Source organism: Coregonus lavaretus (assembly GCF_964263955.1).
Source record: "Coregonus lavaretus genome assembly, chromosome: 4".
NCBI classification, from domain to species: Eukaryota; Metazoa; Chordata; class Actinopteri; order Salmoniformes; family Salmonidae; genus Coregonus; species Coregonus lavaretus.
Genome location: NC_139991.1, coordinates 68,414,911 through 68,442,791, shown reverse-complemented (window position 1 = coordinate 68,442,791; position 27,881 = coordinate 68,414,911). Strand labels below are relative to the sequence as shown.

General features: G+C 45.0%; 1 protein-coding gene across 1 annotated transcript in view; it reads right to left on the bottom strand.

The window, feature by feature from the left end:
* Nucleotides 1-27,881, bottom strand: part of LOC311127997 (multiple epidermal growth factor-like domains protein 9) — a gene marked incomplete at its 5' end in the record, with an annotated part of 93,586 nt that overhangs the window by 61,547 nt on the left and 4,158 nt on the right. The window contains one exon of the mRNA XM_084159924.1: nt 21,163-21,364. Coding sequence (XP_084016050.1) covers nt 21,163-21,364 — 202 coding nt within the window. The remainder of the gene's footprint in view (nt 1-21,162; nt 21,365-27,881) is intronic.

Below are 27,881 nucleotides of genomic sequence, written 5' to 3'. Positions count from 1 at the left end.
GTGATACTGAATGTTATCAGATCTTCAACCAAAACCTAATATTAGATAAAAGGTAACATGAGTGGACAAATAACACAACAATTACATATTTATTTCATAAACAAAGTTATGCAACACCCAATTCCCTGTGTGAAAAAGTAATTGCCCCCTTACACTCAATAACTGGTTGTGCCACCTTTAGCTGCAATGACTCCAACCAAATGCTTCCTGTAGTTGTTGATCAGTCTCTCACGTCGCTGTGGAGGAATTTTGACCCACTCTTCCATGCAGAACTGCTTTAACTCAGTGACGTGTGGATTTTCAAGCATGAACTGCTCGTTTCAAGTCCTGCCACAACATCTCAATTGGGATTAGGTCTGGACTTTGACTAGGCCATTCCAAAACTTCCAATTTGTTGCTTTTTAGCAATTTTTATGTAGACTAATTGTGTGTTTTGGATCATTGTCTTGCTTTATGACCCAGCTGCGCTTCAGCTTCAGCTCACAGACGGATGGTCTGACATTCTCCTGTAGAATTCTCTGATACAGAGCAGAATTCATGGTTCCTTCTATTAAGGCAAGTCGTCCAGGTCCTGAGGCAGCAAAGCATCCCCAAACCATCACCACCATGCTTGACCTTTGGTATGATGTTCTTACTGTGGAATGCAGAGTTTGGTTTTCGCCAGGCATTACTGGAACCATGTCGTCCAAAAAGTTATACTTTTGAATCATCTGTCAATAGAACGTTCTTCCAAGAGTCTTGATGATCATCCAGGTGCTTTTTGGCAAACTTGAGTAAACTTTTTGGACCAGATGGGTCCCAGCGACGTGAGCGACTGATCAACAACTACAGGAAGCATTTGGTTGGAGTCATTGCAGCTAAAGGTGGCACAACCAGTTATTGAGTGTAAGGGGGCAATTACTTTTTCACACAGGGGAATTAGGTGTTGCATAACTTTGTTTATGAAATAAATGAAATAAATATGTAATTGTTGTGTTATTTGTTCACTTATGTTCCCTTTATCTAATATTAGGTTTTGGTTGAAGATCTGATAACATTCAGTATCACAAATATGCAAAAGTAGAGAAAATTAGAAAGGGGGCAAATACTTTTTCATAGCACTGTATATTACTATCGTTGTGACCTTGAGTGAGTGTAGTAGGCCCTACGTGCATCTGTACTGTATCCGAGTCTCTAAACAGAAACCACTTACTCAGCCAAAGAAGTAGCCTGATAGAACTGAATGGTACATAACAGTGCTTGTTATAATGACTCCCCAAGCATAAAATAATATAAATGCCAATTCACTCCATTTCTAAGCAAGTACCAAACAACAGACTGTAAAGTGTAGTAACAGAGGTCCACCTCCTCCCTGACCTCCCTAGACACCTACAATATAGTTGCACCCCGAGATCCCAAACGCAGCCTCACGTTCCTCCTCCTCGACCCTCCTTCTCGCCCCTCCTCCCCCACCTCGCTGGAGACATGAACACATATCGGAGAATACGACCTGCTGCCGAAAGAGCCGCAGAGCCGCCCCACAGCTTGCTGACCTGATAAAAAACAAACCCACAGACTTACAGACTCGGCGTGTTCATTTCCCCCCCCATCCGCAGAGAAAGAGAGGGAAGGAGGGAGGGAGAGAGGGAAGGAGGGAGAGAGGGGAGGGAGGGAGGGAGAGGGGGAGGGAGGGAGGGAGGGAGCAGGGAAGCGCAAACAAAGCAAAAAATAGGGGAGCGACAGCCCTTGTCAGCAAATGTAGAGTTCTAGCACAGACAGAACACATGCTGTAAGGTGTAGGTTAGTTGGCACAGGCATGTGGTGTGCTGACACATATTCCGTGGCAATAATCAATTTCATTTGAGTGTACGGACGGCGGATGTGCCAGCGGACAAATGAATGAGTGGAATACGGGAAAACAGGAAACAAAGGATGCAAAGATTTACAGGAGGAGAGGAAGAGCAGCTGGAGAGAACATGATTTATCTGTCGCAAAGCTGTAAGCAACTAGCAGCACAGAGATGAATTCCCCAATCCCAACCCCAAACCCTTCTGCGTTTGAAGATCAGATATGTATTGGGCAGTGTCTAGACACGACAGTTCATGTAGCTTTAGTATTCTGGTCAGAGTTCTGATCATGGAATTCCAAACGCGTCATGCGTCTACACCTACATTTAAATGGGTCTACCGTGTCCACATTGTGTACGGATTCCCTTTTCCCGCGCTATATTCAAATGCCAGTACGTATTCTACAAATGGTGGAATAGAGAAAATATGATAACACAACAACTGATGGCAGTAGCTAACTACTGTAGCTAACTAGCCAACTAACCTATGTAGCAAGTATAGACAAGACCTTGCTCTAGCGCTATCTAGCTAGCTCATTATATGCAGAGTGAATATGTGTGGATCATTCATAAAAGACAAAAATATTTTTAGTCCCCTTGATTCCACCGAAAATATTGATGAGGGGAGAAAACAGAAGATAGATGGCTACACTTCTAACACAGTTCAATTCATCTTCCAAGCTACTACAGGAGAGGGTGGTACCTGCAATCATCACAGCTGATTAATGACAGTGCCTTTAATTAAAATAGTGGAAAAAGATCAGTCAGTTCAAGGACACACCAGTGGGTTTGTGTACCACGACCGAGGATTCTGTACGTGCAAGCGCCATGGAAGACCATGACATCGTGTAGCCTCTCCCCAGGACCTCCTGCTAAATATATACAGGGATGTGGAGACAGCCATCAGTTACATCTGCCTGCTGCCGCTGAGCAACAGCCTGATCTGCATCATTCACTCACTCCAGAGGTCAAATACATGAAACACAAACAAGGGTACTGTAAGCCCACACACACACACACACAGCAAATACAGCCAACAGTCGATAGCTGCACACCAGATAAGTGCAAACTCAGTTTAATTCCATTTCTAGGCCAAACAACTGCTGTCTAGTGGTGCTGCCTTCTGAGGACATAGTGATTAGAGATTATGGTGTCACTACTCATCTCCAATCTCCTTCACAGCCACTTGGAAGTGCCACAGATTGGAAGGGTGCCGGCTAGACTGACAGTGGCACACAGTGGTGTGACACAGAGAGGGTGCCGTATGACTTGAGGTAGCAGCGTCCTCAATGTTTGATATGGAGATAGTATTTTGTTAATATCGCTGTTTGATAAAGATGTTAATTCTTGGACAAGAAAAACACTGAGAAGGACCAATGAAAAGAGATAAGGAAGTCCACGTGGAATGAAGTTAAGAAAACTGCCCAGAAAAGGATTCACTCCACTAGGAGCTGACAGAGGAGACTAGCTAGAGAGGAGAATGTGTTCAACATCTGGGCAAATCTACTTTCACTGTTTTCACCCCCTCTCTAGGTGACTTTTTGGACTTGTTTGACATATGGGTGTACGCTAACACGGCATGCTGAAAGAACACCCTCGCATGCTGAAAAGTATTTATGAATAGAAGTACGTCATGGCAGAACAACACTTCCTCTTTTCAGTAGAAACCGTTGATGGGAGGTTTCTGGGGAAACTTCTGGAAAGAGCTGTTGTGAGCAACAGTGAATAAAATAACATCACCTAGTCTGAGAACTTAAAGGGATAGTTCATTAAAATATATAATACATAATTACACTGAATTATACCTTTAAGTAGGCTGGTACAGAGACTACGGCATGCATTAATTCTCTTTATTACCCCTGAAGTTTCCATCTACCAGGGTGGGCAAAGAAGGTGACATTTGAGAAGGAGACCACCAACTACCCTGTAATTTCCATTTCAATTTCAGTGTAAATATTATATCTGAGTGCAGGAAGTGAGCAATCTGGAAAGGTCGCAGAATTCTGTAGGGAGATAGAACTCCTGGTGAAACAACCTTGGGAGTTGGGAAGGATGTTGGGATCACCTGGAATTAATTTGCCACCAACTGGGAACAGATGAGGGATGAGGCTGGGAGTCACTTGACGACAGCATCTCTCACGTGCGTGCATACATGCTCTTACTCACACACACCGCGTGCATGCAAGGTGACACACACACACACAGCCACACAGCCGTACATCAAAGACGTGCACAACCATAGGCTCATGGATAATGTCAATGTTTTCTCTTCAAATGTCCTCCATTCCTCTTCAACAGTTTGGGCCCACTGAGCTACTTGTGCATTGACTGGTCTGTACAGGAAAGCCTGGACACCACTTTATTCAGGCTCCTGAAATAATTACTCCCTTTATCAATGTGCCGTCACCACTGTCGGCATTTAGCTGGCTCGAGTATTAACGAAGATGCAGTGCTAGAGTGGGAGAGAGAGTTTTTTTTTAAAGGACAAAGGAAAAAAAGATTACATGCGATGGATGGAGATAGAGTTTCCTGCTGAGGTTCAGTTGCCTTGTTGTTCAAGACAGAATATTTCAGCTAAAGTTGGACTTTTGAGTGTTAAGACTGAGAAACTAAGAGTGGTAAAACTGGAATAATGCCCACGAGGCAGAGGGGTAACGACGTGACCCGTTCAGGGGTGACGACGTGACCCGTTCAGGGGTGACGACGTGACCCGTTCAGGGTTGACGACGTGACCCGTTCAGGGGTGACGATGTGACCCGTTCAGGGGTGACGACGTGACCCGTTCAAGGGTGACGCATTCAGGGATGAGACGTGACCCGCTCAGGGGTTGACGACGTGACCCGTTCAAGGGTTGACGACGTGACCCGTTCAGGGTTGACGACGTGACCCGTTCAAGTGTGACCCGTTCAGGGCTGACGACGTGACCCGTTCAGGGCTGACGACGTGACCCGTTCAGGGCTGACGACGTGACCCGTTCAGGGCTGACGACGTGACCCGTTCAGGGCTGACGACGTGACCAGTAGGCTTGGGTGGTATACCGTATACCGGGGTATTTGGATATAGCCACAGGATGGTTTTTCCAATACTGTTGAAACTATTTCTTTTAAGTTTTTTTTATAAATGTGAATATTTGTAGCTACTTTTTAAGTAAATACCTGCAGTTAACTTGTGCAATACATTATGAGATAAAGAAGATCTCGTTCTTCATTTCACCTGTCACAAAATGTTTACCGGTAGTCCCCAGTGATCTGGGGTTTGTTTACAAGCACACAACGAGAGACCGGAGCCTTGAGTCACTCACTGTTAGCCAGCACACGCCAGGTGATCTGGTTACAGTATGGAATTCACAACTAAATGTTTGCCGGCTAGATATCTTATAACTATTAAGTTAACTGTCTAAAATGTGCAACATGCTCTGCAGTTGTGCATTTGGTTTGCTAACTTAGTAGCTAGTTAGCCATCTAGAGTCAAGCTTCTTCCAAAATCAAGCTTCGCTTGGTAACAGCAGAGAATCCCCTCCTAGATCAAGAGCCTTGCTGTCTAATGACGACGTACAAAGGGAAGCACAGCCGCGAGCTGCCCAGTGACACAAGCCTACCAGACTAGCTAAATCACTTCTATGCTCGCTTCGAGGCAAGCAACACTGAAGCATGAATGAGAGCACCAGCTGTTCCAGAAGACTATGTGATCACGCTCTCCGTAGCCGATGTGATTAAGACTTTTAAGCAGGTCAACATTCACAAGGCTGCAGGGCCAGACGGATTACCAGGACGTGTACTCCGAGCATGTGCTGACCAACTGGCAAGTGTCTTCACTGACATTTTCAACATGTCCCTGACTGAGTCTGTAATACCAACATGTTTCAAGCAGACCACCATAGTCCCTGTGCCCAAGGACATTAAGATAACCTGCCTAAATGACTACCGACCCTTAGCACTCACGTCTGTAGCCATGAAGTGCTTTGAAAGGCTGGTCATGGCTCACATCAACACCATTATCCCAGAAACCCTAGACCCACTCCAATTTGCATACCGCCCCAACAGATCCACAGATGATGCAATCTCTATTGCGCTCCACACTGCCCTTTCACACCTGGACAAAAGGAACACATACGTGAGAATGCTATTCATTGACTACAGCTCAGCGTTCAACACCATAGTGCCCTTAAAGCTCATCACTAAGCTAAGGATCCTGGGACTAAACACCTCCCTCTGCAACTGGATCCTGGACTTCCTGACGGGCCACCCCCAGGTTGTAAGGGTAGGTAACAACACATCTGCCACGCTGATCCTCAACTCGGGGCCCCTCAGGGGTGCGTGCTCAGTCCCCTCCTGTACTCCCTGTTCACCCATGACAGCATGGCCAGGCAAGACTCCAACACCATCATTAAGTTTGCTGTCGACACAACAGTGGTAGGCCTGATCAAAGACAACGATGAGACAGCCTATAGGGAGGTGGTCAGAGACCTGGCCGTGTGGTGCCAGGATAACAACCTCTCCCTCAACGTGATCAAGACAAAGGAGATTATTGTGGACTACAGGAAAAAAAAGAGGACTGAGCACGCCCCCATTCTCATTGATGGGGCTGTAGTGGAACAGGTTGAGAGCTTCAAGTTCCTTGGTGACCACATCACCAACGAACTATCATAGTCCAAACACACCAAGACAGTCTTGAAGAGGGCACGACAAAGCCTATTCCCCCTCAGGAGACTGAAAAGATTTGGCATGGGTCCTCAGTTCTACAGCTGTACCATCGAGAACATCCTGACTGGTTGCATCACCGCCTGGTATGGCAACTGCTCGGCCTCCGACCGCAAGGCACTACAGAGGGTAGTGCGTACGGCCCAGCACATCACTGGGGCCAAGCTTCCTGCCATCCAGGACCTCTATACCAGGCGGTGTCAGAGGAAGGCCCTCAAAATTGTCAAAGACTCCAGCCACCCTAGTCATAGACTGTTCTCTCTGCTACCGCACGGCAAGTGGTACCGGAGCGCCAAGTCTAGGTCCAAAAGGCTTCTCAATAGCTTCTACCCCCAAGCCATAAGACTCCTGAACAGCTAATCATGGTTACCCGGACTATTTGCACTGCCCCCCCACCCCCACACCATCCCCCTCTTTTACGCTGCTGCTACTCTGTTTATTGTTTATGCATAGTCACATGTACATATTACCTCAATTACCTCGACTAGCCGGTGCCCCCGCACATTGACTCTGCACCGGTACCCCCCTGTATATAGCCTCCCTACTGTTATTTTATTTTACTGCTTCTCTTTAGTCAATCCAAGATGGCGTAGCAGTGTGGTCGTGTTTTTTTCCTGTGTCCTTGTGTAAATAGCCAGTTTTTTAAGTTTGTCTATTTTGTATATATTTCTCAATTTTTACTTTTCATTCTTTAACTAAATATACTTTCCTGCAACCCGCCTCACTCAACGTGGAAAGGATTCTATTATTTCTTTATAACCTTTATCAAGAACCTTAAGCTGAAACTAGTCTAGCTGCAACCGAATGGCTACTTGCTATTAGCCACCGTTAGCATCTTCACCATTGTCCGTGGCCTGCACTACCCACCAGCCAGCTCTAGCCTGGACAATTTGTCGGCCAGTCTGCACAGCGTGCTATCGACCCAGAGCATATCGGATTTTCTGCCAGAATCACTGGACCCTAGCGCCGGATCATCGCATCCAGCTAGCTGCAACCAAATAGCTGTTGTCGTTGGCTAATTACCATTGCCCCTTAGCAAGCACCAGTTAGCCTTGAGCTAGCCTCAAGCCAGGCCCATCTCCCGGCTATCTACCTCTCTGTCAACCGGACGGGACCTCCTAGTGTTGACAGCCCCGCCGATCCAACATGACTGGTTTGCCGACAAAATCGTCTGATGTGGTTTCAACAGGCTTCCTGTTACAATGTCGACCACGAAGATCCATCTTCTAGCCCCGGCCCGCTAGCACACGCAAGCCGGGCCTCTTGCTCGCCAGTGCTGTAGCAGCCCCCAAACTACCTCCGAACTCTCCTATTGCTGTTCACCGGACCTTATGATAACTCAGCTATACAGCTGATGCCTGCTGGACTGTTCCTTTATACGGTACCGCATCCTGTTTATGTTTAGCCTCAGCCCAAACTTTGTCGCCATTACCAGCTGTTGTCTTAGCTCTCTCGAATAACACCTGTGATTGCTTTATGCCTCTCTCCCATGTCAATATGCCTTGCTTATTGCTGTTTCGGTTATTTCTTATTGTACTATTTCACTGTAGAGCCCCCAGCCCAGCTCAACCTGCCTTAGACAGCTCCTTTGTCCCACCCCCCATACACGCGGAGACCGACTCAATCGGTGCCTCCAGTGATGCTATCTCTTTCATCGTTACCCAACGCTTAGGTTTACCTACACTGTACTCATATCCTTCCATATCCTTGTCTGTACATAATGTCCTGAATCTATTCTACAACGCCCGGAAATCTGCCCCTTTTTTTCTCTGTACCCAACGCACTAGAAGACCAGTTCTTAAAGCCTTTAGCCGTATCCTTATTCTACTCCTCCTCTGTTCCTCTGGTGATGTAGAGGTTAACCCAGGCCCTGTAGACCCCAGTATCACTCCTACTCCCCAAGCGTTATCATTTGTTGACTTCTGTAACCGTAAAAGCCTTGGTTTCTTGCACGTTAACATCCGAAGCCTCCTCCCTAAGTTTGAGATATTCACTGCGTTAGCACACTCCGCCAACCCTGATGTTCTAGCAGTGTCTGAATCCTGGCTTAGGAAGGACACCAAAAATTCAGAAATGTCCATCCCCAACTACAACATTTTCCGTCTCGATAGAACTGCCAAAGGGGGTGGGGTTGCAATCTACTGTAGAGATAGCCTGCAGAGCTCTATCATACTATCCAGGTCTCTGCCCAAACAGTTTGAGCTTCTACTTCTAAAAATCCACCTTTCCAGAAATAAGTCTCTCACGGTTGCCGCTTGCTACAGACCCCCCTCAGCCCGAGCTGTGCCCTGGACACCATATGTGAACTGATCGCCCCCCATCTATCCTCAGAGTTTGTACTGCTTGGTGACCTAAACTGTGATATGCTTAACACCCCGGCCAACCTACAATCTAAACTAGATGCCCTCAATCTCACACAAATGATCAACGAACCTACCAGGTACAACCCAAAATCTGTAAACATGGGCACCCTCATAGATATCATCCTGACAAATGTACCCTCTAAATACACCTCTGCTGTCTTCAACCAGGATCTCAGCGATCACGGCCTTATTGCCTGCGTCCATAATAGGTCCGCGGTCAAACGACCACCCCTCATCACTGTCAAACACTCCCTAAAACACTTTAGCGAGCAGGCCTTTCTAATTGACCTGGCCCAGGTATCCTGGATGGATATTGACCTCATTCCATCAGTAGAGGATGCCTGGTTGTTCTTTAAATGTGCTTTCCTTTCAATCTTAAATAATGCCCCATTCAAAAAAATGCAGAACTAAGAACAGATATAGCCCCTGGTTCTCCTCAGACTTGACTGCCCTTGACCAGCACAAAAACATCCTGTGGCGTACTGCATTAGCGTCGAACAGCCCCCGTGATATGCAACTTTTCAGGGAAGTCAGGAACCAATATACACAATCAGTTAGGAAAGCAAAGGCTAGCTTTTTCAAACAGAAATTTGCATCCTGTAGCACTAACTCCAAAAAGTTTTGGGACACTGTAAAGTCCATGGAGAATGAGAGCACCTCCTCCCTACTGCCCACTGCACTGAGGCTAGGAAACACTGTCACCACCGATAAATCTACAATAATCGAGAATTTCAACAAGCATTTTGCTACGGCTGGCCATGCTTTCCACCTGGCTACCACTACCCCGGCCACCAGCTCTGCACCCTCCGCTGCAACTTGCCCATGCCCCCCACCCGCTTCTCCTTTACACAAATTCAGACAGCTGCTGTTCTGAAAGAGCAGAAAAATCTGGATCCCTACAAATCAGCTGGCCTTGACAATCTGGACCCTTTCTTTCTAAAATTAGCCGCCGAAATTGTCGCAACCCCTATTACTAGCCTGTTCAACCTCTCTTTCGTAATGTCTGAGATCCCCAGAGATTGGAAAGCTGCCGCGATCATCCCCCTCTTCAAAGGGGGTGACACTCTAGATCCAAACTGTTACAGACCTATATCCATCCTGCCCTGCCTTTCGAAAGTTTTTGAAAGCCAAGTTAACAAACAGATCACCGACCATTTTGAATCCCACCGTACCTTCTCCGCTATGCAATCCGGTTTCCGAGCTGGTCATGGGTGCACCTCAGCCACGCTCAAGGTCCTAAACGATATTATAACCGCGATCGATAAAAGACAGTACTGCGCAGCCGTCTTCATCGACCTGGCCAAGGCTTTCGACTCTGTCAACCACCGCATTCTTATTGGCAGACTTAATAGCCTTGGTTTCTGAAATGACTGCCTCGCCTGGTTCACCAACTACTTCTCAGATAGAGTTCAATGTGTCAAATCGGAGGGCCTGTTGTCTGGACCTCTGGCAGTCTCTATGGGGGTGCCACCGGGTTCAATTCTCGGGCAGACTCTACTCTCTGTGTATATCAATGATGTTGCTCTTGCTGCCAATGACTGGAACGAACTGCAAAAATCTCTGAAGCTGGAGACTTATCTCCCTCACTAACTTTAAGCATCAGTTGTCAGAGCAGCTTACCGATCACTGCACCTGTACACAGCCCATCTGAAATTAGCCCACCCAACTACCTCATCCCCATATTGTTATTTATTTTGCTCATTTGCACCCCAGTATCTCTATTTGCACATCATCTTTTGCACATCTATCATTCCAGTGTTAATACGAAATTGTAACTATTTTGCACTATGGCCTATTTATTGCCCTACCTCCATAATTTACTACATTCGCACACACTGTATATATATTTTCTGTTGTATTTTTGACTTTATGTTTTGTTTTACCCCATATGTAACTCTGTGTTGTTGTTTTTATCGCACTGCTTTGCTTTATCTTGGCCAGGTCGCAGTTGTAAATGAGAACTTGTTCTCAACTGGCTTACCTGGTTAAATAAAGGTGACATTTTTTTAACAAAATAAACAAACAATGCTTAAATTTTTTACTTAACACCTTTTTATTTTGTAAAAAAAATGCATTGTTGGTTAAGGGCTTGTAAGTAAGCATTTCACTGTAATGTCTACACCTGTTGTATTCGGCGCATGTGGCAAATAAAATTTGATTTGATTTGATTTAATATTTGTTTTGTGCGTGCAGCAAAACTGTGAGTAAAATGTTTTAGTTACTTGTATAACTTTGAGCTGGGATGTCTGTCCTGCAAATACACTGAACAAAAATATAAACGCAACATGTAAAGTGTTGGTCCCATGTTTGATGAGCTGAAATAAAATATCCTAGAAATGTGCCATACTCACAAAAAGCTAATTTCTCTCAAATTTTGTGCACACATTTGTTTACATCCATGATAATCCATCCACCTGGCAGGTGTGGCATATCAAGAATATGATTAAACAGCATGATCATTACACAGGTGCACCTTGTGCTTGGGACAATAAAAGGCCACTCAACACAATGCCACAGATGTCTCAAGTTTTGAGGGAGTGTGCAATTGGCATGCTGACTGCAGGAATGTCCACCAGAGCTATTGCCAGATATTTTAATGTTCCTTTCTCTACCATAAGCCGCCTCCAACGTCGTTTTAGAGAATTTGGCAGTACGTCCAACTGGCCTCACAACCGCAGACCACGTGTATGGCGTCATGTGGGCAAGCGGTTTGCTGATGTCAACTTTGTGAACAGAGTGCCCCATGTTAGTGATGGGGTTATGATATGGGCAGGCATAAGCTACGGACAACAAACACAATTGCATTTTAACCGATGGCAACTTGAATGCACAGAGATACCGTGACGAGATCCTGAGGCCCATTGTCGTACCATTCATCCGCCGCCATCACCTCATGTTTCAGCATGATAATGCCCAGCCCCATGTCGCAAGGAACTGTACACAATTCCTGGAAGCTGAAAATGCCCCAGTTCTTCCATGGCCTGCATACTCACCAGACATGTCACCCTTTGAGCATGCTTGGGATATTCTGGATCGACATGAACGACAGCGTGTTTCCAGTTCCCGCCAACATCCAGCAACTTCGCACAGCCATTGAAGAGGAGTGGGACAACATTCCTCAGGCCACAGTCAACAGCCTGATCAACTCTATGTGAAGGTGATGTGTCGCGCTGCATGAGGGAAATGGTGGTCACACCGGATACTGACTAGTTTTCTGATCCACACCCCTACTTTTCTTTTTAAAGGTATCTATGATCAACAGATGCATATCTGTATTCCCAGTCATGTGAAATCCATAGATTAGGCCCTAATTTATTTATTTCAATTGAGTGATTTCCTTATACGAACTGTAACTCAGTAAAATCTTTGAAATTGCATGTTGCGTTTATATTTTTGTCCAGTATAGTTTAGGTAAGAAACTATTAAATGTTCGCAATGCGCTTGTTAGCATTCTCTATGAGATTTTACATGTAATTGTTAGCATTGCTAATCTTCGGATTGCAGAGGCTCAGTGGGGTTTAAAAATAGCGCCCCTTGTGTTCAGTACCATTGTTACCGAATATCCCAGGATTGCACAAGGTCGGTATGAAGGTATGACAATCTGGATACCGCCCAAGCCTAGTGACCTGTTATGTCAGGTTTCTGGTGTCTTGTATTTTACGCCATCCTAAAGCCATTTCCAGTCTAGGGTTCAAAAGGGCAGCATATAGCTCCTCCCGACCCAGTCGGGGCCCGTTCCACTCTAAAAGTATGTTTGTTTAGAAGGACTTCTCACTTAGGTCAACAGGTCTACTGCATACTGTGCTCTGTTGAATGTAGCCCTCTGCCAAAAGTAGAAAACATTATGCAGAGCAACACTTGACAAGAACTGTTCAGTCACCGTTCAACTGCAGTACTTGCATTATGTATTCTCCGCTCTTCAAATCTCCACCACTTCAATGGCAAACCAGAGGAAAAACAGCTCTGTCTCAGTGCACCGCCACCGACCGGAGAAGAAGCCTTTGTTTTGGGGTTTGTGCCTTGAAGATGCTAAAGCAGCGAAACCTTCAGAGGGAACGGAGTGGTGCTGAAGACTGCTGCGCGGCCACGAGAAGAGAGGGAGCAGACAGTAAGCAACAGGGGGCCCATCTCAAAGGGGGAGCAATGATTTATATGGTAATATGATATTCTGGACACAGCACGCCCCATCATCACTGTACTCCCCGTGACGCCAGCAGTCAAGACCTTGAGATGGAGATTGCTGAAGCACCAGGGGCGTTATCGGTCCAGTTATGAGAGCAGGCGTTTGTAATGGGCTTCCATGGTAATAGAGAGGTGAGTGGATATGCGCTGGGGTGAACACATACCCGTTTAAGAGGTAAGGGCCTATGTTAAAAGTGTTTTAAAAAGTACAAAGTTGTGTCAAGAGACCACTTCTTTTGGACAAGCTATGTTTTTAAAACTAAAATGTTTCAATGAATTCTGATTGTTTCCAGGGATACACAACATCCTGAAATATATGTAGATATCTTTGTTAGAATTTTTTTATATTTCCCTTCACGAGTGATGCGGAATGTAACAAATGGCTTAACTTACCCCATTCTCCCTTGCTTCATTAAAACATGAATTTTTGTACACATAACATTATATTATGAATACCAAACCCTTTCGCCTGCATCCCAGTCTAAACAATTTGTGCATATATTATGATGAAATGCTATGATGTTTTTGTTCCATTTTGGTGTTCGGCAGGTTTTTTAAATGTTTTAGTCTGACAATTTTGAGGAAGTAATTACTGCCGTTTTTCAAGCAAAGGTCTTTAGGGAGTATGCGAGCACAGACGCTCGCGTCGCCTAGTCAAGTTCTGCTGAGAGCAAACCAAACCGATGTATGCGGACGCCTTTACTGATGATGCAGCAATTCACCTACAAAGGCTAATACTTTCCTCTAATGCAAAGCTAGATGATGACAAGCAAACAACATTTTCTGAGCCTTCCTAAAAAGGACAAATGATAGCAACACCCAAAGATCACAGCAGCTAAATCCAATTCAATTCAGCTGATGGGGCTCCATTAATAAAAAGGACAAGTGCCACAGTTTGTCATTCCCGTTCCACATTCCATCACAGCAATATTCCCCATCTCTCCCCACAGACCCTCCCACTTCTGGAAACATGCAGTGAGACACACTAATGTGGGTCAGGGATGCCTGCCTGCTTGTCTAGCTGCCCGCCACATGAACCGCATACGTGGAGAAGAGGCCAATTGTGTGTGTGTGGGGGGGGGGGGGGGGGGGGGGGAGCTTGACTGTGTGTCTGGTTGTGGTGTTCTCACAATCTGACCTACTGCTCAGAATGTGCTACCCAGACTAAATATGTGCACGGGGTGCAAGACACTAAACACAGTTCTTCATAGGCCTCTATGCCGGAGTCAAGCTATGAAGGCTTAAGTATAGGGGTCAACAACCTCAGACATCCTATGTGGGATGAACGCAACAACTTCAAAGACTTTGCTGAGTTACAGTTCATATAAGGAAATCAGTAAATTGAAGTAAATTCATTAGGCCCTAATCTATGGATTTCACATGACTGGGCAGGGGCGCGAGGCCCACCCACTGGGGAGACAGGCCCACCCACTGGGGAGACAGGCCCAGCCAATCAGAATATTTATTACTGACAGAAATACTCCTCAGCACCCACCCCCTGACGATCCCGCAGGTGAAGAAGCCGGATGTGGAGGTCCTGGTTACACGTGGTCTGCGGTTGTGAGGCCGGTTGGACGTGCTGCCAAATTCTCTAAAACGACCGAGGCGGCTTATGGTAGAGAAATTAACATTAAATTATCTGGCAACAGCTCTGGTGGACATTCCTGCAGTCAGCATGCCAATTGCATACTCCCTCAGGGATGTAAACAAATGTGTGCACAAAATGAGAGAAATAAGCTTTTTGTGCATATGGAACATTTCTGGGAAATTTTATTTCAGCTCATGAAACATGGGACCAGCACTTTACATGTTGCGTTTACATTTTTTGTTAAATGTACACTACCGTTCAAAAGTTTGGGGTCACTTAGAAATGTCCTTGTTTTCAAAAGAAACAATTTTTTTGTCCATTACAATAACATCAAATTGATCAGAAGTACAGTGTAGACATTGTTAATGTTGTAAATGGCTATTGTAGCTGGAAACAGCTGATTTTTAATGGAATATCTACATCGGCGTACAGAGGCCCATTATCAGCAACCAATCAGTCCTGTGTTCCAATGGCATGTTGTGTTTGCTAATCCAAGTTTATCATTTTAAAAAGGCTAATTTATCATTAGAAAACCCTTTTGCAATTATGTTAGCACAGCTGAAAACTGTTGTGCTGATTAAAGAAGCAATAAAACTGGCCTTCTTGAGACTAGTTGAGTATCTGGAGCATCAGAAATTGTGGGTTCGATTACAGGCTCAAAATGGCCAGAAACAAAGCACTTTCTTCTGAAACTTGTCAGTATATTCTTGTTCTGAGAAATGAAGGCTATTCCATGCGAGAAATTGCCAAGAAACTGAAGATCTTGTACAACGCTGTGTACTACTCCCTTCACAGAACAGCGCAAACTGGCTCTAACCAGAATAGAAAGAGGAGTGGGAGGCCCCGGTGCACAACTGAGCAAGAGGACAAATACATTAGTGTATAGTTTGAGAAACAGACGCCTCACAGATCCTCAACTGGCAGCTTCATTAAATAGTACCCGCAAACACCAGTCTCAACATCAACAGTGAAGAGGCAACTCCGGGATGCTGACCTTCTAGGCAGAGTTGCAAAGAAAAAGCCATATCTCAGACTGGCCAATAAAAAGAAAAGATTAAGATGGGCAAAAGAACACAGACACTGGACAGAGGAAGATTGGAAAAAAGTGTTATGGACAGACAAATCGAAGTTTGAGGTGTTCGGATCACAAAGAAGAACATTTGTGAGACGCAGACCAAATGAAAAGATGCTGGAAGAGTGCTTGATGCCATCTGTCAAGCATGGTGGAGGCAATGTGATGGTTTGGGGGTGCTTTGGTGGTGGTAAAGTGGGAGATTTGTACAGGGTAAAAGGGATCTTGAAGAAGGAAGGCTATCACTCCATTTTGCAACGCCATGCCATACCCGGTGGACGGCACTTGATTGGAGCCAATTTCCTCCTACAACAGGACAATGACCCAAAGCACAGCTCAAAACTATGCAATAACTATTTAGGGAAGAAGCAGTCAGCTGGTATTCTGTCTATAATGGAGTGGCCAGCACAGTCACCGGATCTCAACCCTATTGAGCTGTCGTGGGAGCAGCTTGACCGTATGGTACATAAGAAGTGCCCATCATGCCAATCCAACTTGTGGGAGGTGCTTCAGGAAGCATTGGGTGAAATCTCTTCAGATTACCTCAACAAATTGACAAATAGAATGCCAAAGATCTGCAAGGCTGTAATTGCTGCAAATGGAGGAAACAAAGTTTGAAGGACACAATTATTATTTCAATTAAAAATCATTATTTCTAACCTTGTCAATGACTACATTTCCTATTCATTTTGCTATATTTCCTATTCAAACTAATTTCATGTATGTTTTCATGGAAAACAAGGACATTTCTAAGTGACCCCAAACTTTTGAACGGTAGTGTATATGTTACATGCCAACATACTATGGTGGTATTTGCATTGAGGCCATTGTAGATATGCTGCAAAACTGCACACTGTAAAGCCATGTGCGTTAACCAATTGCTAAATGACCTAATTTCAAACCCCACCCCTAACACACACACACACACACACACACACACTTTCACTCTCTCTCCCAATTCAGAGACAGTGGGCTTTGGCTCACAGATGGTGGTCTACTGCTACCCCCATACCCCTCCTGCTTCCCAGTCCTTCCCACTTTCTTGCTTCCCTGGACGCATTTCCTCATCTGCTTGTCACATTAACACTTTACTGGGGAGGGGGACTGTCGGGGGGTTGCTAAGCAACCTCTCACATTTCCATTATGTGCCAGCACACTCCACGCCGGTATCTCTAATGAACAGTTGCCTGGTGGTCCTGGAGAGAGATCTTCCTGCTCCTAAGTCCCTCAGAGAGTTAACTCAACAGCACCAGCCACTGCATCCAGCTAAATAACATCTTCCTCAAGAGTTGTTTTCATGATTGTTTGGGGGGGGGGGGGGGGGTTATAAAGTTAAAGGGGGATGTATTCCCCCCTGTGTTCTTGGCTCAGAGTATTAAAGTGGCTTAGGCAGGGTAACCAACATCTCATTATCAAAGTGTCAAAGCTTACTTGATTTACAACCAGAGAAAGTGGAAGATGGATCTGAATGATAGGAGATAATTGTGTGTGCAGGCATGTGTGTGTGTCTCTGCAGGCATGTGTGTGTGTCTGTTTATGAGTGTGTGTGTGTGTCTGCAGGCATGTATGTATGTCTGTGTGTGTGTGTGTGTGTGTGTGTGTGTGTGTGTGTGTGTGTGTGTGCGCGCGCGCGTGTGTGTGTGAGAGCGAGAGACGGATGGTGTTTATGCATGATTGTGTGAGTGTCTGTTTATATAGGTTGATTAGTCTTTATGAATGTTGCAGCAGTCGTCCCAGGTTTCAGGTCTTCCATTTCTATTGGTTCTGTCAAACCCAGGTCATTCCCATTCCATGTCAATTAACTCAGTACATCAGGAGTCGGGCTTCCAAGCCCCCCTTTTCCCACTGCAGATAGGGGAAGGGTTGCAGAAGGTACACAGTATCCAGACAGATGCCACGGCACTTTTTCATCCCTACTACACTATTGCCTGGTTGAAAAACAGAAATATCCTCCAACTCCTTTCCCGAGCCTAGGGTCCTACAAAATCCGAGATATGGAGAGAGTGGATTGAATCCAGACAAAACGGAATTCAGCAATATTAAAATATGTATCGAACTTAATAGTGAATCAACTAAATATATTGAGAATTAAATCATTTGCCCAAGTTGATCATAAGACATGAACAGAATGCATCAGTGATTCGTATTTCCTGCATGTTTCTGAAGAGGCAACGAGAATTCCACCTGTCTGTGTATGTGGTGCGCGTAGCAGCTACCAATTCGTGTAGCCGTTACCAATGATGCTAATGAAAAATCTTCTGGTAGATGGAAAGGCTTTCCTAAAAACCTTCTCAATTAAACTGTTAACTATAAAGTAGCCTATGCTTACCTGGCAGAATGATATCATGATTATCAATCCAGTGGATATTTGTTTTGCAAACTCTACCATCATATGTGCCCTACAAAAACACCGCTAACCAACAGCCTCTTGCTAGGTGCACACTGGAGTTAAAGGGGTAACAAGACCCAAAAATCTAAATCTTTTTCCAAAAGTGGTCTCCAGATGTGGTTTAAGCATTGTTGTAGACTTAGAAAAACTATTAAATTGGATGTTTTTATTTTTTTATTTAACTAGGCAAGTCAGTTAAGAACAAATTCTTATTTACAATGATGTCCCATTTTAAAAAGTGTGATTTTGAGAGCGAAAACCTGAAGAAAAAAAGAACAAAAAGGGGGGGGGGGGGACTGGAAAACGGAAACCTGGAAAAACTAAATGGAGAAAATACAATTTGGGAGAAAAAAATAAGGATTATAGGGCCCTATGAACCTTTGACCAATCTGAAGTCCCTAGAGATGGCTCCAACTTGCCCCCATCTTGGGGCTGGAAGGAGAAGTTCTCAGTTGCAGTGAAAAAAGCCGGAACTGTAAAGAGGAACCATTTCAGGACAGTAAGAATACTTCACCATAAACGCTATAGTAATTTTTGCAGACACTCTTCTCCAGTTTTACCTAGTACAACAAAAATATGTTGATGAGCCAATAGACAAAAGCAACAGAGTGCGAGTGTGTGAGGGAGGGATCCCCTGGGAAACCGAGAGTACAGTAGTACTGGAGAGTACACAGTCGCTCGCTGATGGGGCAGCCAATCGATGGATACAGATACAATATGATGCAGTCTCATGTTAGAACTTTGTCTACATATTTTTCCATTCTCGTTGTCACAAAGGTTGAGCCTCAACCTTTGAGGTTTTGACTTGCACTGTACTTATATAACGTACTGCTGACTGCCTTCCCACTTTGACTGTCGGTCTGTTGCCAGTCACTATTCCACTCTGTGGTATAGTGATGTTCTGTGGTATAGTGATGTTCTGTGATGATGGTTCTGTGCAGCTCAGCCACTCTCTGGTCTCATCGACATTCCATTACAGTGCAGGCGGGTCAGCCAGGAATGTAGGAGAGTACCAATTTCAACAGTTTCCCAACTTTGTCCTCCGCTGAGGAAAGCTGAGAATTTTTCTTCTTTCACTTTGGCAGAACAGCAAGGTTACAAAAACGGTTTACTTCTGAGTTGCTGTTGCTACACAGGGACTTGCTGTTTTCTTTGGCGGGGAATGACTGAATCCTGAACTTTACTGCCATCATTGATTTTCCTAATCATGACTACAGTGGCATCTTCCGAAAGTGACACAACCTCATAACCTATTCTTTACAGGCCCTTTTCAGGCCTTTGAGATAGAACCTGAGATTGCTTGGGCAGGGAAAAGGATATGCTACGGTGTGTGTGGGGGTGTGTTTCACCTGCACTGCGGTTGCATTTCAGCAGGAATCCTAGAACATCCTCAGGAGATGAACTCACATTATATCCACAATCCATAGAGACAAAATAGGCAGCGTGAAAACGCTGACTGATGCGCTGGCATTTATAAATATAACAGCGGGAGAAGGTCACTGGAAGCACAGCAGGGAGACTGATGTCTGCCGCTGATGGCCACTCTTTCCAAACAAACTCAATATTGCACTATTTTACTGATCGATCTTTAGAGATGTCAGTAAGTCATAGACCAGGGTTCAAGCTTTAGTCTTTCATGACTACATTAACCATGTCTACATTTCATGCTACATTAACCTTGGGAGAGAAGTGTCACATGACAGTCCATCAGCAATGGGGCTATTAAGGAACAAGAACTGAAGACATAAACAGCTACTATACAGAGATCATTGAAAGAGTGTATGGTCATGGGCTTGAACACCATCTGATATTATGGTATAGTATCAATGTACAGAGTGTACACATCCATTGCACGCTCTCCCTCTGAAATACACACTTAGGCATGTACTATATGTATGAATGGTGTGTCACCCCAACTCCCCGGCACTCACACACCACAAAAATACATGTTTGTGGGAGGGTATAAAGATTCAGGAAACTGTGTGGGGTTGGTTATGATTGTAATAGGGATCCCAGGGATAATACTAAAGGTATGTGATTCAATTAATGAGATTCTATAAGCAGTGAATGGAACTGGAACACCATTCATTCATCAGGACTGTTGGTCTTCTCTAGAATGGTGGGGTGTGTTACGCTCTAATTACAGCATCAGAGTCCTCAGTAGTTACACTGTACACAGTTTCCCCAGTACCAATTGGATAAACAACAACCCCACAACAACCCCAAGCATGAAACTCTCAAAAATACCAACCATTGTGTCAGACTTGCAGAGAAATTAGAGTTAGAGAATTACACAGCGTCTTCTGGCTTTCAGGTGAAAAATTACAGTTGAAACCAGGCACAGAGGTCAATAGCCCCGGGACGCAATTAATGCACAGACAACTTTGGATATTTGAGGGAATATTTTCTCACACGAGTGAATAGACAGAGACGGAACTCCCTGCCTCGTAACTTTGCAGTGACGTCATTGCGCTTATTTAACCTCTACTTTACCAGGGCATGTCTTGGGGTTGAGACCTCTTCTTTGGAGTTCATAAAGCACCAAATGAAAGAAAACGGACTGAAATAGGGAGGGACTACCTGGACTTGTCCAATAAACAACACTAAATTCCGCTATCCGTTGCAAAACGTTTTCAGTTGTGTGCCCTAAAGAACACAACCCTGGGTTCAGGTGAGTGAGTCACCAGTCTAACAGGTAGAGCAGGAGCACATTAAGGACAATGTGATGTCAGATGACACACCTTTTAGTTATCATACCTGTAAAAACATCTGAGGCGTTGTCCCATGAGACCAGACTGCTCACATAAAGCAGATATTCATATTGAAAGAGATATTTCAAAGGCAGGCTATTTCAGGGGTTGGGTGTAACTGGTGGGTTCCAACCGGGGAGCTTTCACACGCTAACCCAACGTCTTCCCCATAGACTCCTCCACTACATTGGCAGTCATTCGTAAACCAAGAAGACACTGCTATGGAATGAATTCTGCCTTGTCTGGAATACCTGGTACACACTGATAACGCACAAATGAATGAAAAGTCTCACCTGTCGCAGAGGGGTCCGAGAGCACCGTAGGAGTCGCAGCTACAGGGGATGCAGCCGGTGGTGCCGTTGTTGAAGTGGGCCTCCTGGCAGTCAGCACACTGCAGCCCCATGTAGCCCAACAGGCAGACACACTGCCCTGTGCTGCGGTCACAGTTGTCCACATCCAGAGATCCCTCGCTGCTACAGTTACACAGGAACTCAGCTGGGGACAGAACAGGCAGTGGGTTATTCAGATGAGGTGTACAATCACAGGTTACTGTTCATACCACACCAAGGTGCTCTAGTGTTTGTGTGACATCACACCAAGGTGCTCTAGTGTTTGTGTGACATCACACCAAGGTGCTCTAGTGCTTGTGCGACATCACACCAAGGGGCTCTAGTGCTTGTGCGACATCACACCAAGGGGCTCTAGTGCTTGTGCGACATCACACCAAGGTGCTCTAGTGTTTGTGTGACATCACACCAAGGTGCTCTAGTGTTTGTGCGACATCACACCAAGGTGCTCCAGTGTTTGTGTGACATCACACCAAGGTGCTCCAGTGTTTGTGTGACATCACACCAAGGTGCTCTAGTGTTTGTGTGACATCACACCAAGGTGCTCTAGTGTTTGTGTGACATCACACCAAGGTGCTCTAGTGCTTGTGTGACATCACACCAAGGTGCTCTAGTGCTTGTGTGACATCACACCAAGGTGCTCCAGTGTTTGTGTGACATCACACCAAGGTGCTCCAGTGTTTGTGTGACATCACACCAAGGTGCTCCAGTGTTTGTGCGACATCACACCAAGGTGCTCCAGTGTTTGTGTGACATCACACCAAGGTGCTCTAGCGCTTGTGCGACATGTACATTCTGCCCTCAGCCAACCAATAGCTTTAAGACACTGCTGAAGTGGCTCAGTTGGTAAGAGCCAAGGTCGTGGGTTCAATCCCAGCAGGGATCATTTGGAATAATTGTCACATCACATGTCACATACTGTACAAAGAACCTATGCAAACATATTCAACATCCTAATCAGCTAATTCCCAGTATCTCTTATTATCAAGTTCCTAATTGAGAAGACAAGGTAAATCTCTGCCAAGATACATATCAAATTGAGGTTCATCTCATTAAAAGCCTGTTTAAATATTTAAAAAGGCCTGCATTTTCAAAAATCCCCCTCAGAAGAGCCAAAAACTGGTTGATCATTATCTCTGCACTAGAGCCAGATGACCTTGATGTGCTGGGTTGTGTCGAGCAGAACTATCCTTTTTTACCCACTTCACAGAAAACAAGACCATATTTCATTAGCAATGGGATCCGCATGATGCTTAACGATACTGACTCGCAGCCTGGACAGAGGAGATCAGAGGCAATTTGGTAGCGAGCTTTGAGACGTATTCTTCCCCTCACTCTAGCCAATTGCTTTTGCATAAAACTAAATGCCATGAAAGCCTGGAAGTTTCCGGACGCTTTGCCTTTCTTTAGACTCAGTGGTGAAAATAGCAACTTTAGAAAACACAAACAAACGATGTCCTGGAGGAAGGTACTTTGGTGAGAGGATAGCCCTAGTGTATATTTAACACTGCAGTACAGGGAAGGAGAGAATAACTGCTCAGTGAGGGAAGAAGGCCACACTGGGAGAACATTACAGTACAGAGAGGGAAAAAAGTATTTGATCCCCTGCTGATTTTGTACGTTTGCCCACTGACAAAGACATGATCAGTCTATAATTTTAATGGTAGGTTTATTTGAACAGTGAGAGACAGAATAACAAACAAAAAATCCAGAAAAACGCATGTCAAAAATGTTATAAATTTATTCGCATTTTAATGAGGGAAATAAGTATTTGACCCCTCTGCAAAACATGACTTAGTACTTGGTGGCAAAACCCTTGTTGGCAATCAGAGGTCAGACGTTTCTTGTAGTTGGCCACCAGGTTTGCACACATCTCAGGAGGGATTTAGTCCCACTCCTCTTTGCAGATCTTCTCCAAGTCATTAAGGTTTCGACCCTGACGTTTGGCAACTCAAACCTTCAGCTCCCTCCACAGATTTTCTATGGGATTAAGGTCTGGAGACTGGCTAGGCCACTCCAGGACCTTAATGTGCATCTTCTTGAGCCACTCCTTTGTTGCCTTGGCCGTGTGTTTTGGGTCATTGTCATGCTGGAATACCCATCCACGACCCATTTTCAATGCCCTGGCTGAGGGAGGGAGGTTCTCACCCAAGATTTGATGGTACATGGTGCCGTCCATCGTCCCTTTGATGCGGTGAAGTTGTCCTGTCCCCTTAGCAGAAAAACACCCCCAAAGCATAATGTTTCCACCTCCATGTTTGACGGTGGGGATGGTGTTCTTGAGGTCATAGGCAGCATTCCTCCTCCTCCAAACACGGCGAGTTGAGTTGATGCCAAAGAACTCCATTTTGGTCTCATCTGACCACAACACTTTCACCCAGTTCTCCTCTGAATCATTCAGATGTTCATTGGCAAACTTCAGACGGGCCTGTACATGTGCTTTCTTGAGCAGGGGGACCTTGCGGGCGCTGCAGGATTTCAGTCCTTCACAGAGTAGTGTGTTACCAATTGTTTTCTTGGTGACTATGGTCCCAGCTGCCTTGAGATCATTGACAAGATCCTCCCGTGTAGTTCTGGGCTGATTCCTCACCGTTCTCATGATCATTGCAACTCCACGAGGTGAGATCTTGCATGGAGCCCCAGGCAGAGGGAGATTGACAGTTCTTTTGTGTTTCTTCCATTTGCGAATAATCGCACCAACTGTTGTCACCTTCTCACCAAGCTGCTTGGCGATGGTCTTGTAACCCATTCCAGCCTTGTGTAGGTCTACAATCTTGTCCCTGACATCCTTGGAGAGCTCTTTGGTCTTGGCCATGGTGGAGAGTTTGGAATCTGATTGATTGATTGCTTCTGTGGACAGGTGTCTTTCATACAGGTAACAAGCTGAGATTAGGAGCACTCCCTTTAAGAGTGTGCTCCTAATCTCAGCTCGTTACCTGTATAAAAGACACCTGGGAGCCAGAAATCTTTCTGATTGAGAGGGGGTCAAATACTTATTTCCCTCATTAAAATGCAAATCAATTTATAACATTTTTTACATGCATTTTTCTGGATTTTTTGGTTGTTATTCTGTCTCTCACTGTTCAAATAAACCTACCATTAAAATTATAGACTGATCATTTCTTTGTCAGTGGGCAAACGTACAAAATCAGCAGGGGATCAAATACTTTTTCCCCCTCACTGTATGTCCTGGGGGAGACACTCTCTCTCTGAGGGGACTATAGGTCTATTACCCATTGTATTACAAGGTAAATGGGTAAAATGTTGCGTTTGCGGCAATCTCTGTTCAACTCTTTCATCCCCAGTTTCTTTGTGAGCACAATGCGTGTTAACTCTTTCATCCCCAGTTTCTTTGTGAGCACAATGCGTGTTACCGTTGTCTGCAAGTGTGTTGTTCTACTATTATTATGAATTGAATATAGTGAGTGAGTGATTCAGAGTGAACATTGTGTATGAAGTGATCCAGATTAAATCCATGATGGATTGTTACGGCAGGTGGAATGAGTGGAGTGACCATGGCATTTGGATTGTGGATAAGTCCATTGAAAAGACTGCCAACTGAAAGTGACCACAGGCATCATATTTGCACATCACAAGTGGACATATCAATGACACTTTACTTGAACCCACTGTCATCACACTAACAGGCTTGCAAAAGTATCAACCCCTTTTAAATTTGACTAAACAATAGATTTTTCCAATTCTAATTTGCTATGAAAACACTTTGAAAGTACTTTACGGATGACAACTTGCTGCTTTCTGCACATCAAAGGCATTCAAAAACAGTCATATTTTTCCTTCTCCCTCTCCTTCATCCCTGGCGATGATGAATGGTTAGCTGCATTCATTATTACATAATCAACTGAATGAATAGCAAGACACAAACAAAGGACGTCATGGACTGCAGTGACTGGGATGGCAGTTATTTTGCGATTGTAATATAATTCCGCCAGTCAGCAGCGAACATGGCCCGGTGACGCAGTGAGAAATATAGGGATACAGCAGTCAGAAATGTAGCACCAGCTAACAGCACCGTTCGGCTGGGGAAAGAGGAGCCTCTATCAGAGGTGACCTTGTTGCCACAGAGAAGATTACACAATGTGAAAATGTACCAGTGTGCACCTTTTTTCCTCATTGCCGCAGACTGCTCAATCGTCCTGATGGTTGTAGATACAGGACCCTTGACTGACTTTACACAAGCACTTTCTCCTCCTGTCAACGGCATGGCTTTATCAGGAGGACAATGATAAAGGACGGGTTTGGAGTTCTATATAGTAAATGTGAAAGGGGTATCCTGCTCTTTATAGTGGAGAGTGATTATCATTATATAACATTGAACACAAGGCTCTTTCACTCTTCAAACAGCCACAACAGGGAGGGACTTATAAAGACCTCAAAAGCAGGGGTTGGAACCGGTTCAGGGAACAGAACCGTAAAATAGAAATTGAGGAACAGAAACAGAACAAAAGTGATTTATACGGTTCCAGAACAGAGCAGTCATTTTAAAAGCATGGGAACCAGTTAATAACGTTATTTTACGTTCCGGGCATTTTTTTCCAATCCCACAAAAAAACACAAAGCGCCTATGCAAAGCCCTCATTTGTCAGCCAGAAACGTATTCCAGTGTCTGCCCCTCTCTCCAAAGCATAGTCTGCGGTAGCTACTGATGTTACAAGCATGATTACGAAATTAGGGAGAGATTTTTAATTAGAATAGATTCACTTTTTCAATGCTAGTTAAGGATACTATAGTTATCACAGTTCACATTGGTAAGACGTGTTTTTATTTTAATTCTGGTGCCACTCTGCACACAAGCTTGTTAGCTAGATCTGGTCTAGCTCTCAAACTCTAGGCAGCATTATGTGTAACGTAATGGAACTGAGAGTCATGATCAAGGGCTCGCTCTGGTCCAACGTTAGTTAAGCCAACTCTCTGAAGTTCAAAGACATTCAAAGTTCCTTCATAGAAGCCGCTCCTCCGTAGGTATAATTCTGTGGGCCTAATTCAGATATGCATGTCATAACGAGGTCTGGTTAGGGTGAAAACGGGAGTACAATGTCCAATGAGCTTGAGGCTCTGGCATTGGAGGACGTGGACACTACCACCCGTTTTTACATTGAACATATCAAGTTCCCCATTCAGCAGTGATCTATAGGATGGAGCACGGTATGTACATTAGCACATGCAGGGACAGCACAGCGGTCACTGAAGCAGTAGGCTGGCAGTTCAGGTGGTGGCCTGGGAACTTTCATAACGAGGCCCGGTGGCTTCCCAGTGTTACGTAAGAGAGTGACTGCATGAATAGGACAAAGGAGAAAGAGGTCAGAACTAACTGTGCCTCCCACACTCCAAAGCCTGGTTCCTCTCAAAGTGTTCCCTTGTGCCCCCTGATCAAAAGAGACGTGGGCTTTGTTGTGCAAAGTATTCTTTGACCAGTGGTTCTACATTCCAATAGAATTTGACAGGAGTTACGCAACCAGCCTGAGCAGTCAGAGAGAGAGAGACATGTCCCCGCTCCTGGCAGCAGAGCCGCTGACCCCCGGAATTTGCTGTGACACTGTCACCTTGCATTGCCCGACACTTTTGTGATCCCCCTCACAGCTTACATCACAACTGACCCTTACAGCCAGAGTAGAGAATCTCCAATCCAGCTCAGTGTGGTTTGGGTCACTTTATTGGCCTAACTGTATTCAGAAATTTGTCTTGCATCTCGAACTCTGAGACTCTTAAGTGCGCAAGTCCAAAATATGTCGAGAATATGGAATAAATCGTTGGTATTATGCAAGAATGGAACTTTGTTTTCACTTTCACTGCCTCATACAGTAGACATGAAGATACACTGCCTCATACAGTAGACATGAAGATACACTGCCTCATACAGTAGACGTGAAGATACACTGCCTCATACAGTAGACGTGAAGATACACTGCCTCATACAGTAGACGTGAAGATACACTGCCTCATACAGTAGACGTGAAGATACACTGCCTCATACAGTAGACGTGAAGATACACTGCCTCATACAGTAGACGTGAAGATACGCTGCCTCATACAGTAGACATGAAGATACACTGCCTCATACAGTAGACATGAAGATACACTGCCTCATACAGTAGACATGAAGATACACTGCCTCATACAGTAGACGTGAAGATACACTGCCTCATACAGTAGACGTGAAGATACGCTGCCTCATACAGAAGACATGAAGATACACTGCCTCATACAGTAGACATGAAGATACACTGCCTCATACAGTAGACGTGAAGATACACTGCCTCATACAGTAGACATGAAGATACAAAGCCCACAGGCACTCAGCACAGACATATCAGGGAGAACAAGGGAGATTGTATACTGCAGACACTGACAGTCCCACACAGAAAAAATTAATCAGAGAAGCAAAACAGTATTGTACTGTACAAGACACTGCTGCTGTGTCCACCAAGTTTCCAGCTGGGGAGCTAGAACGGCGCTCTCCTGACCTGCGAAACTCATCAAGGGGGACCTGCCAGAAGGGCTGCCAGGAGATGCCAAGAGCAACGCTGCTGTCCTACACGCAGACCTCTGCTGAGGTCATCCCTGGCCGACTGGCCGCTCTCAGCACACTCTACAGCGGGTAGAACCATTACATATTCCCAAGGATCCACAGCGTCACAAACTTG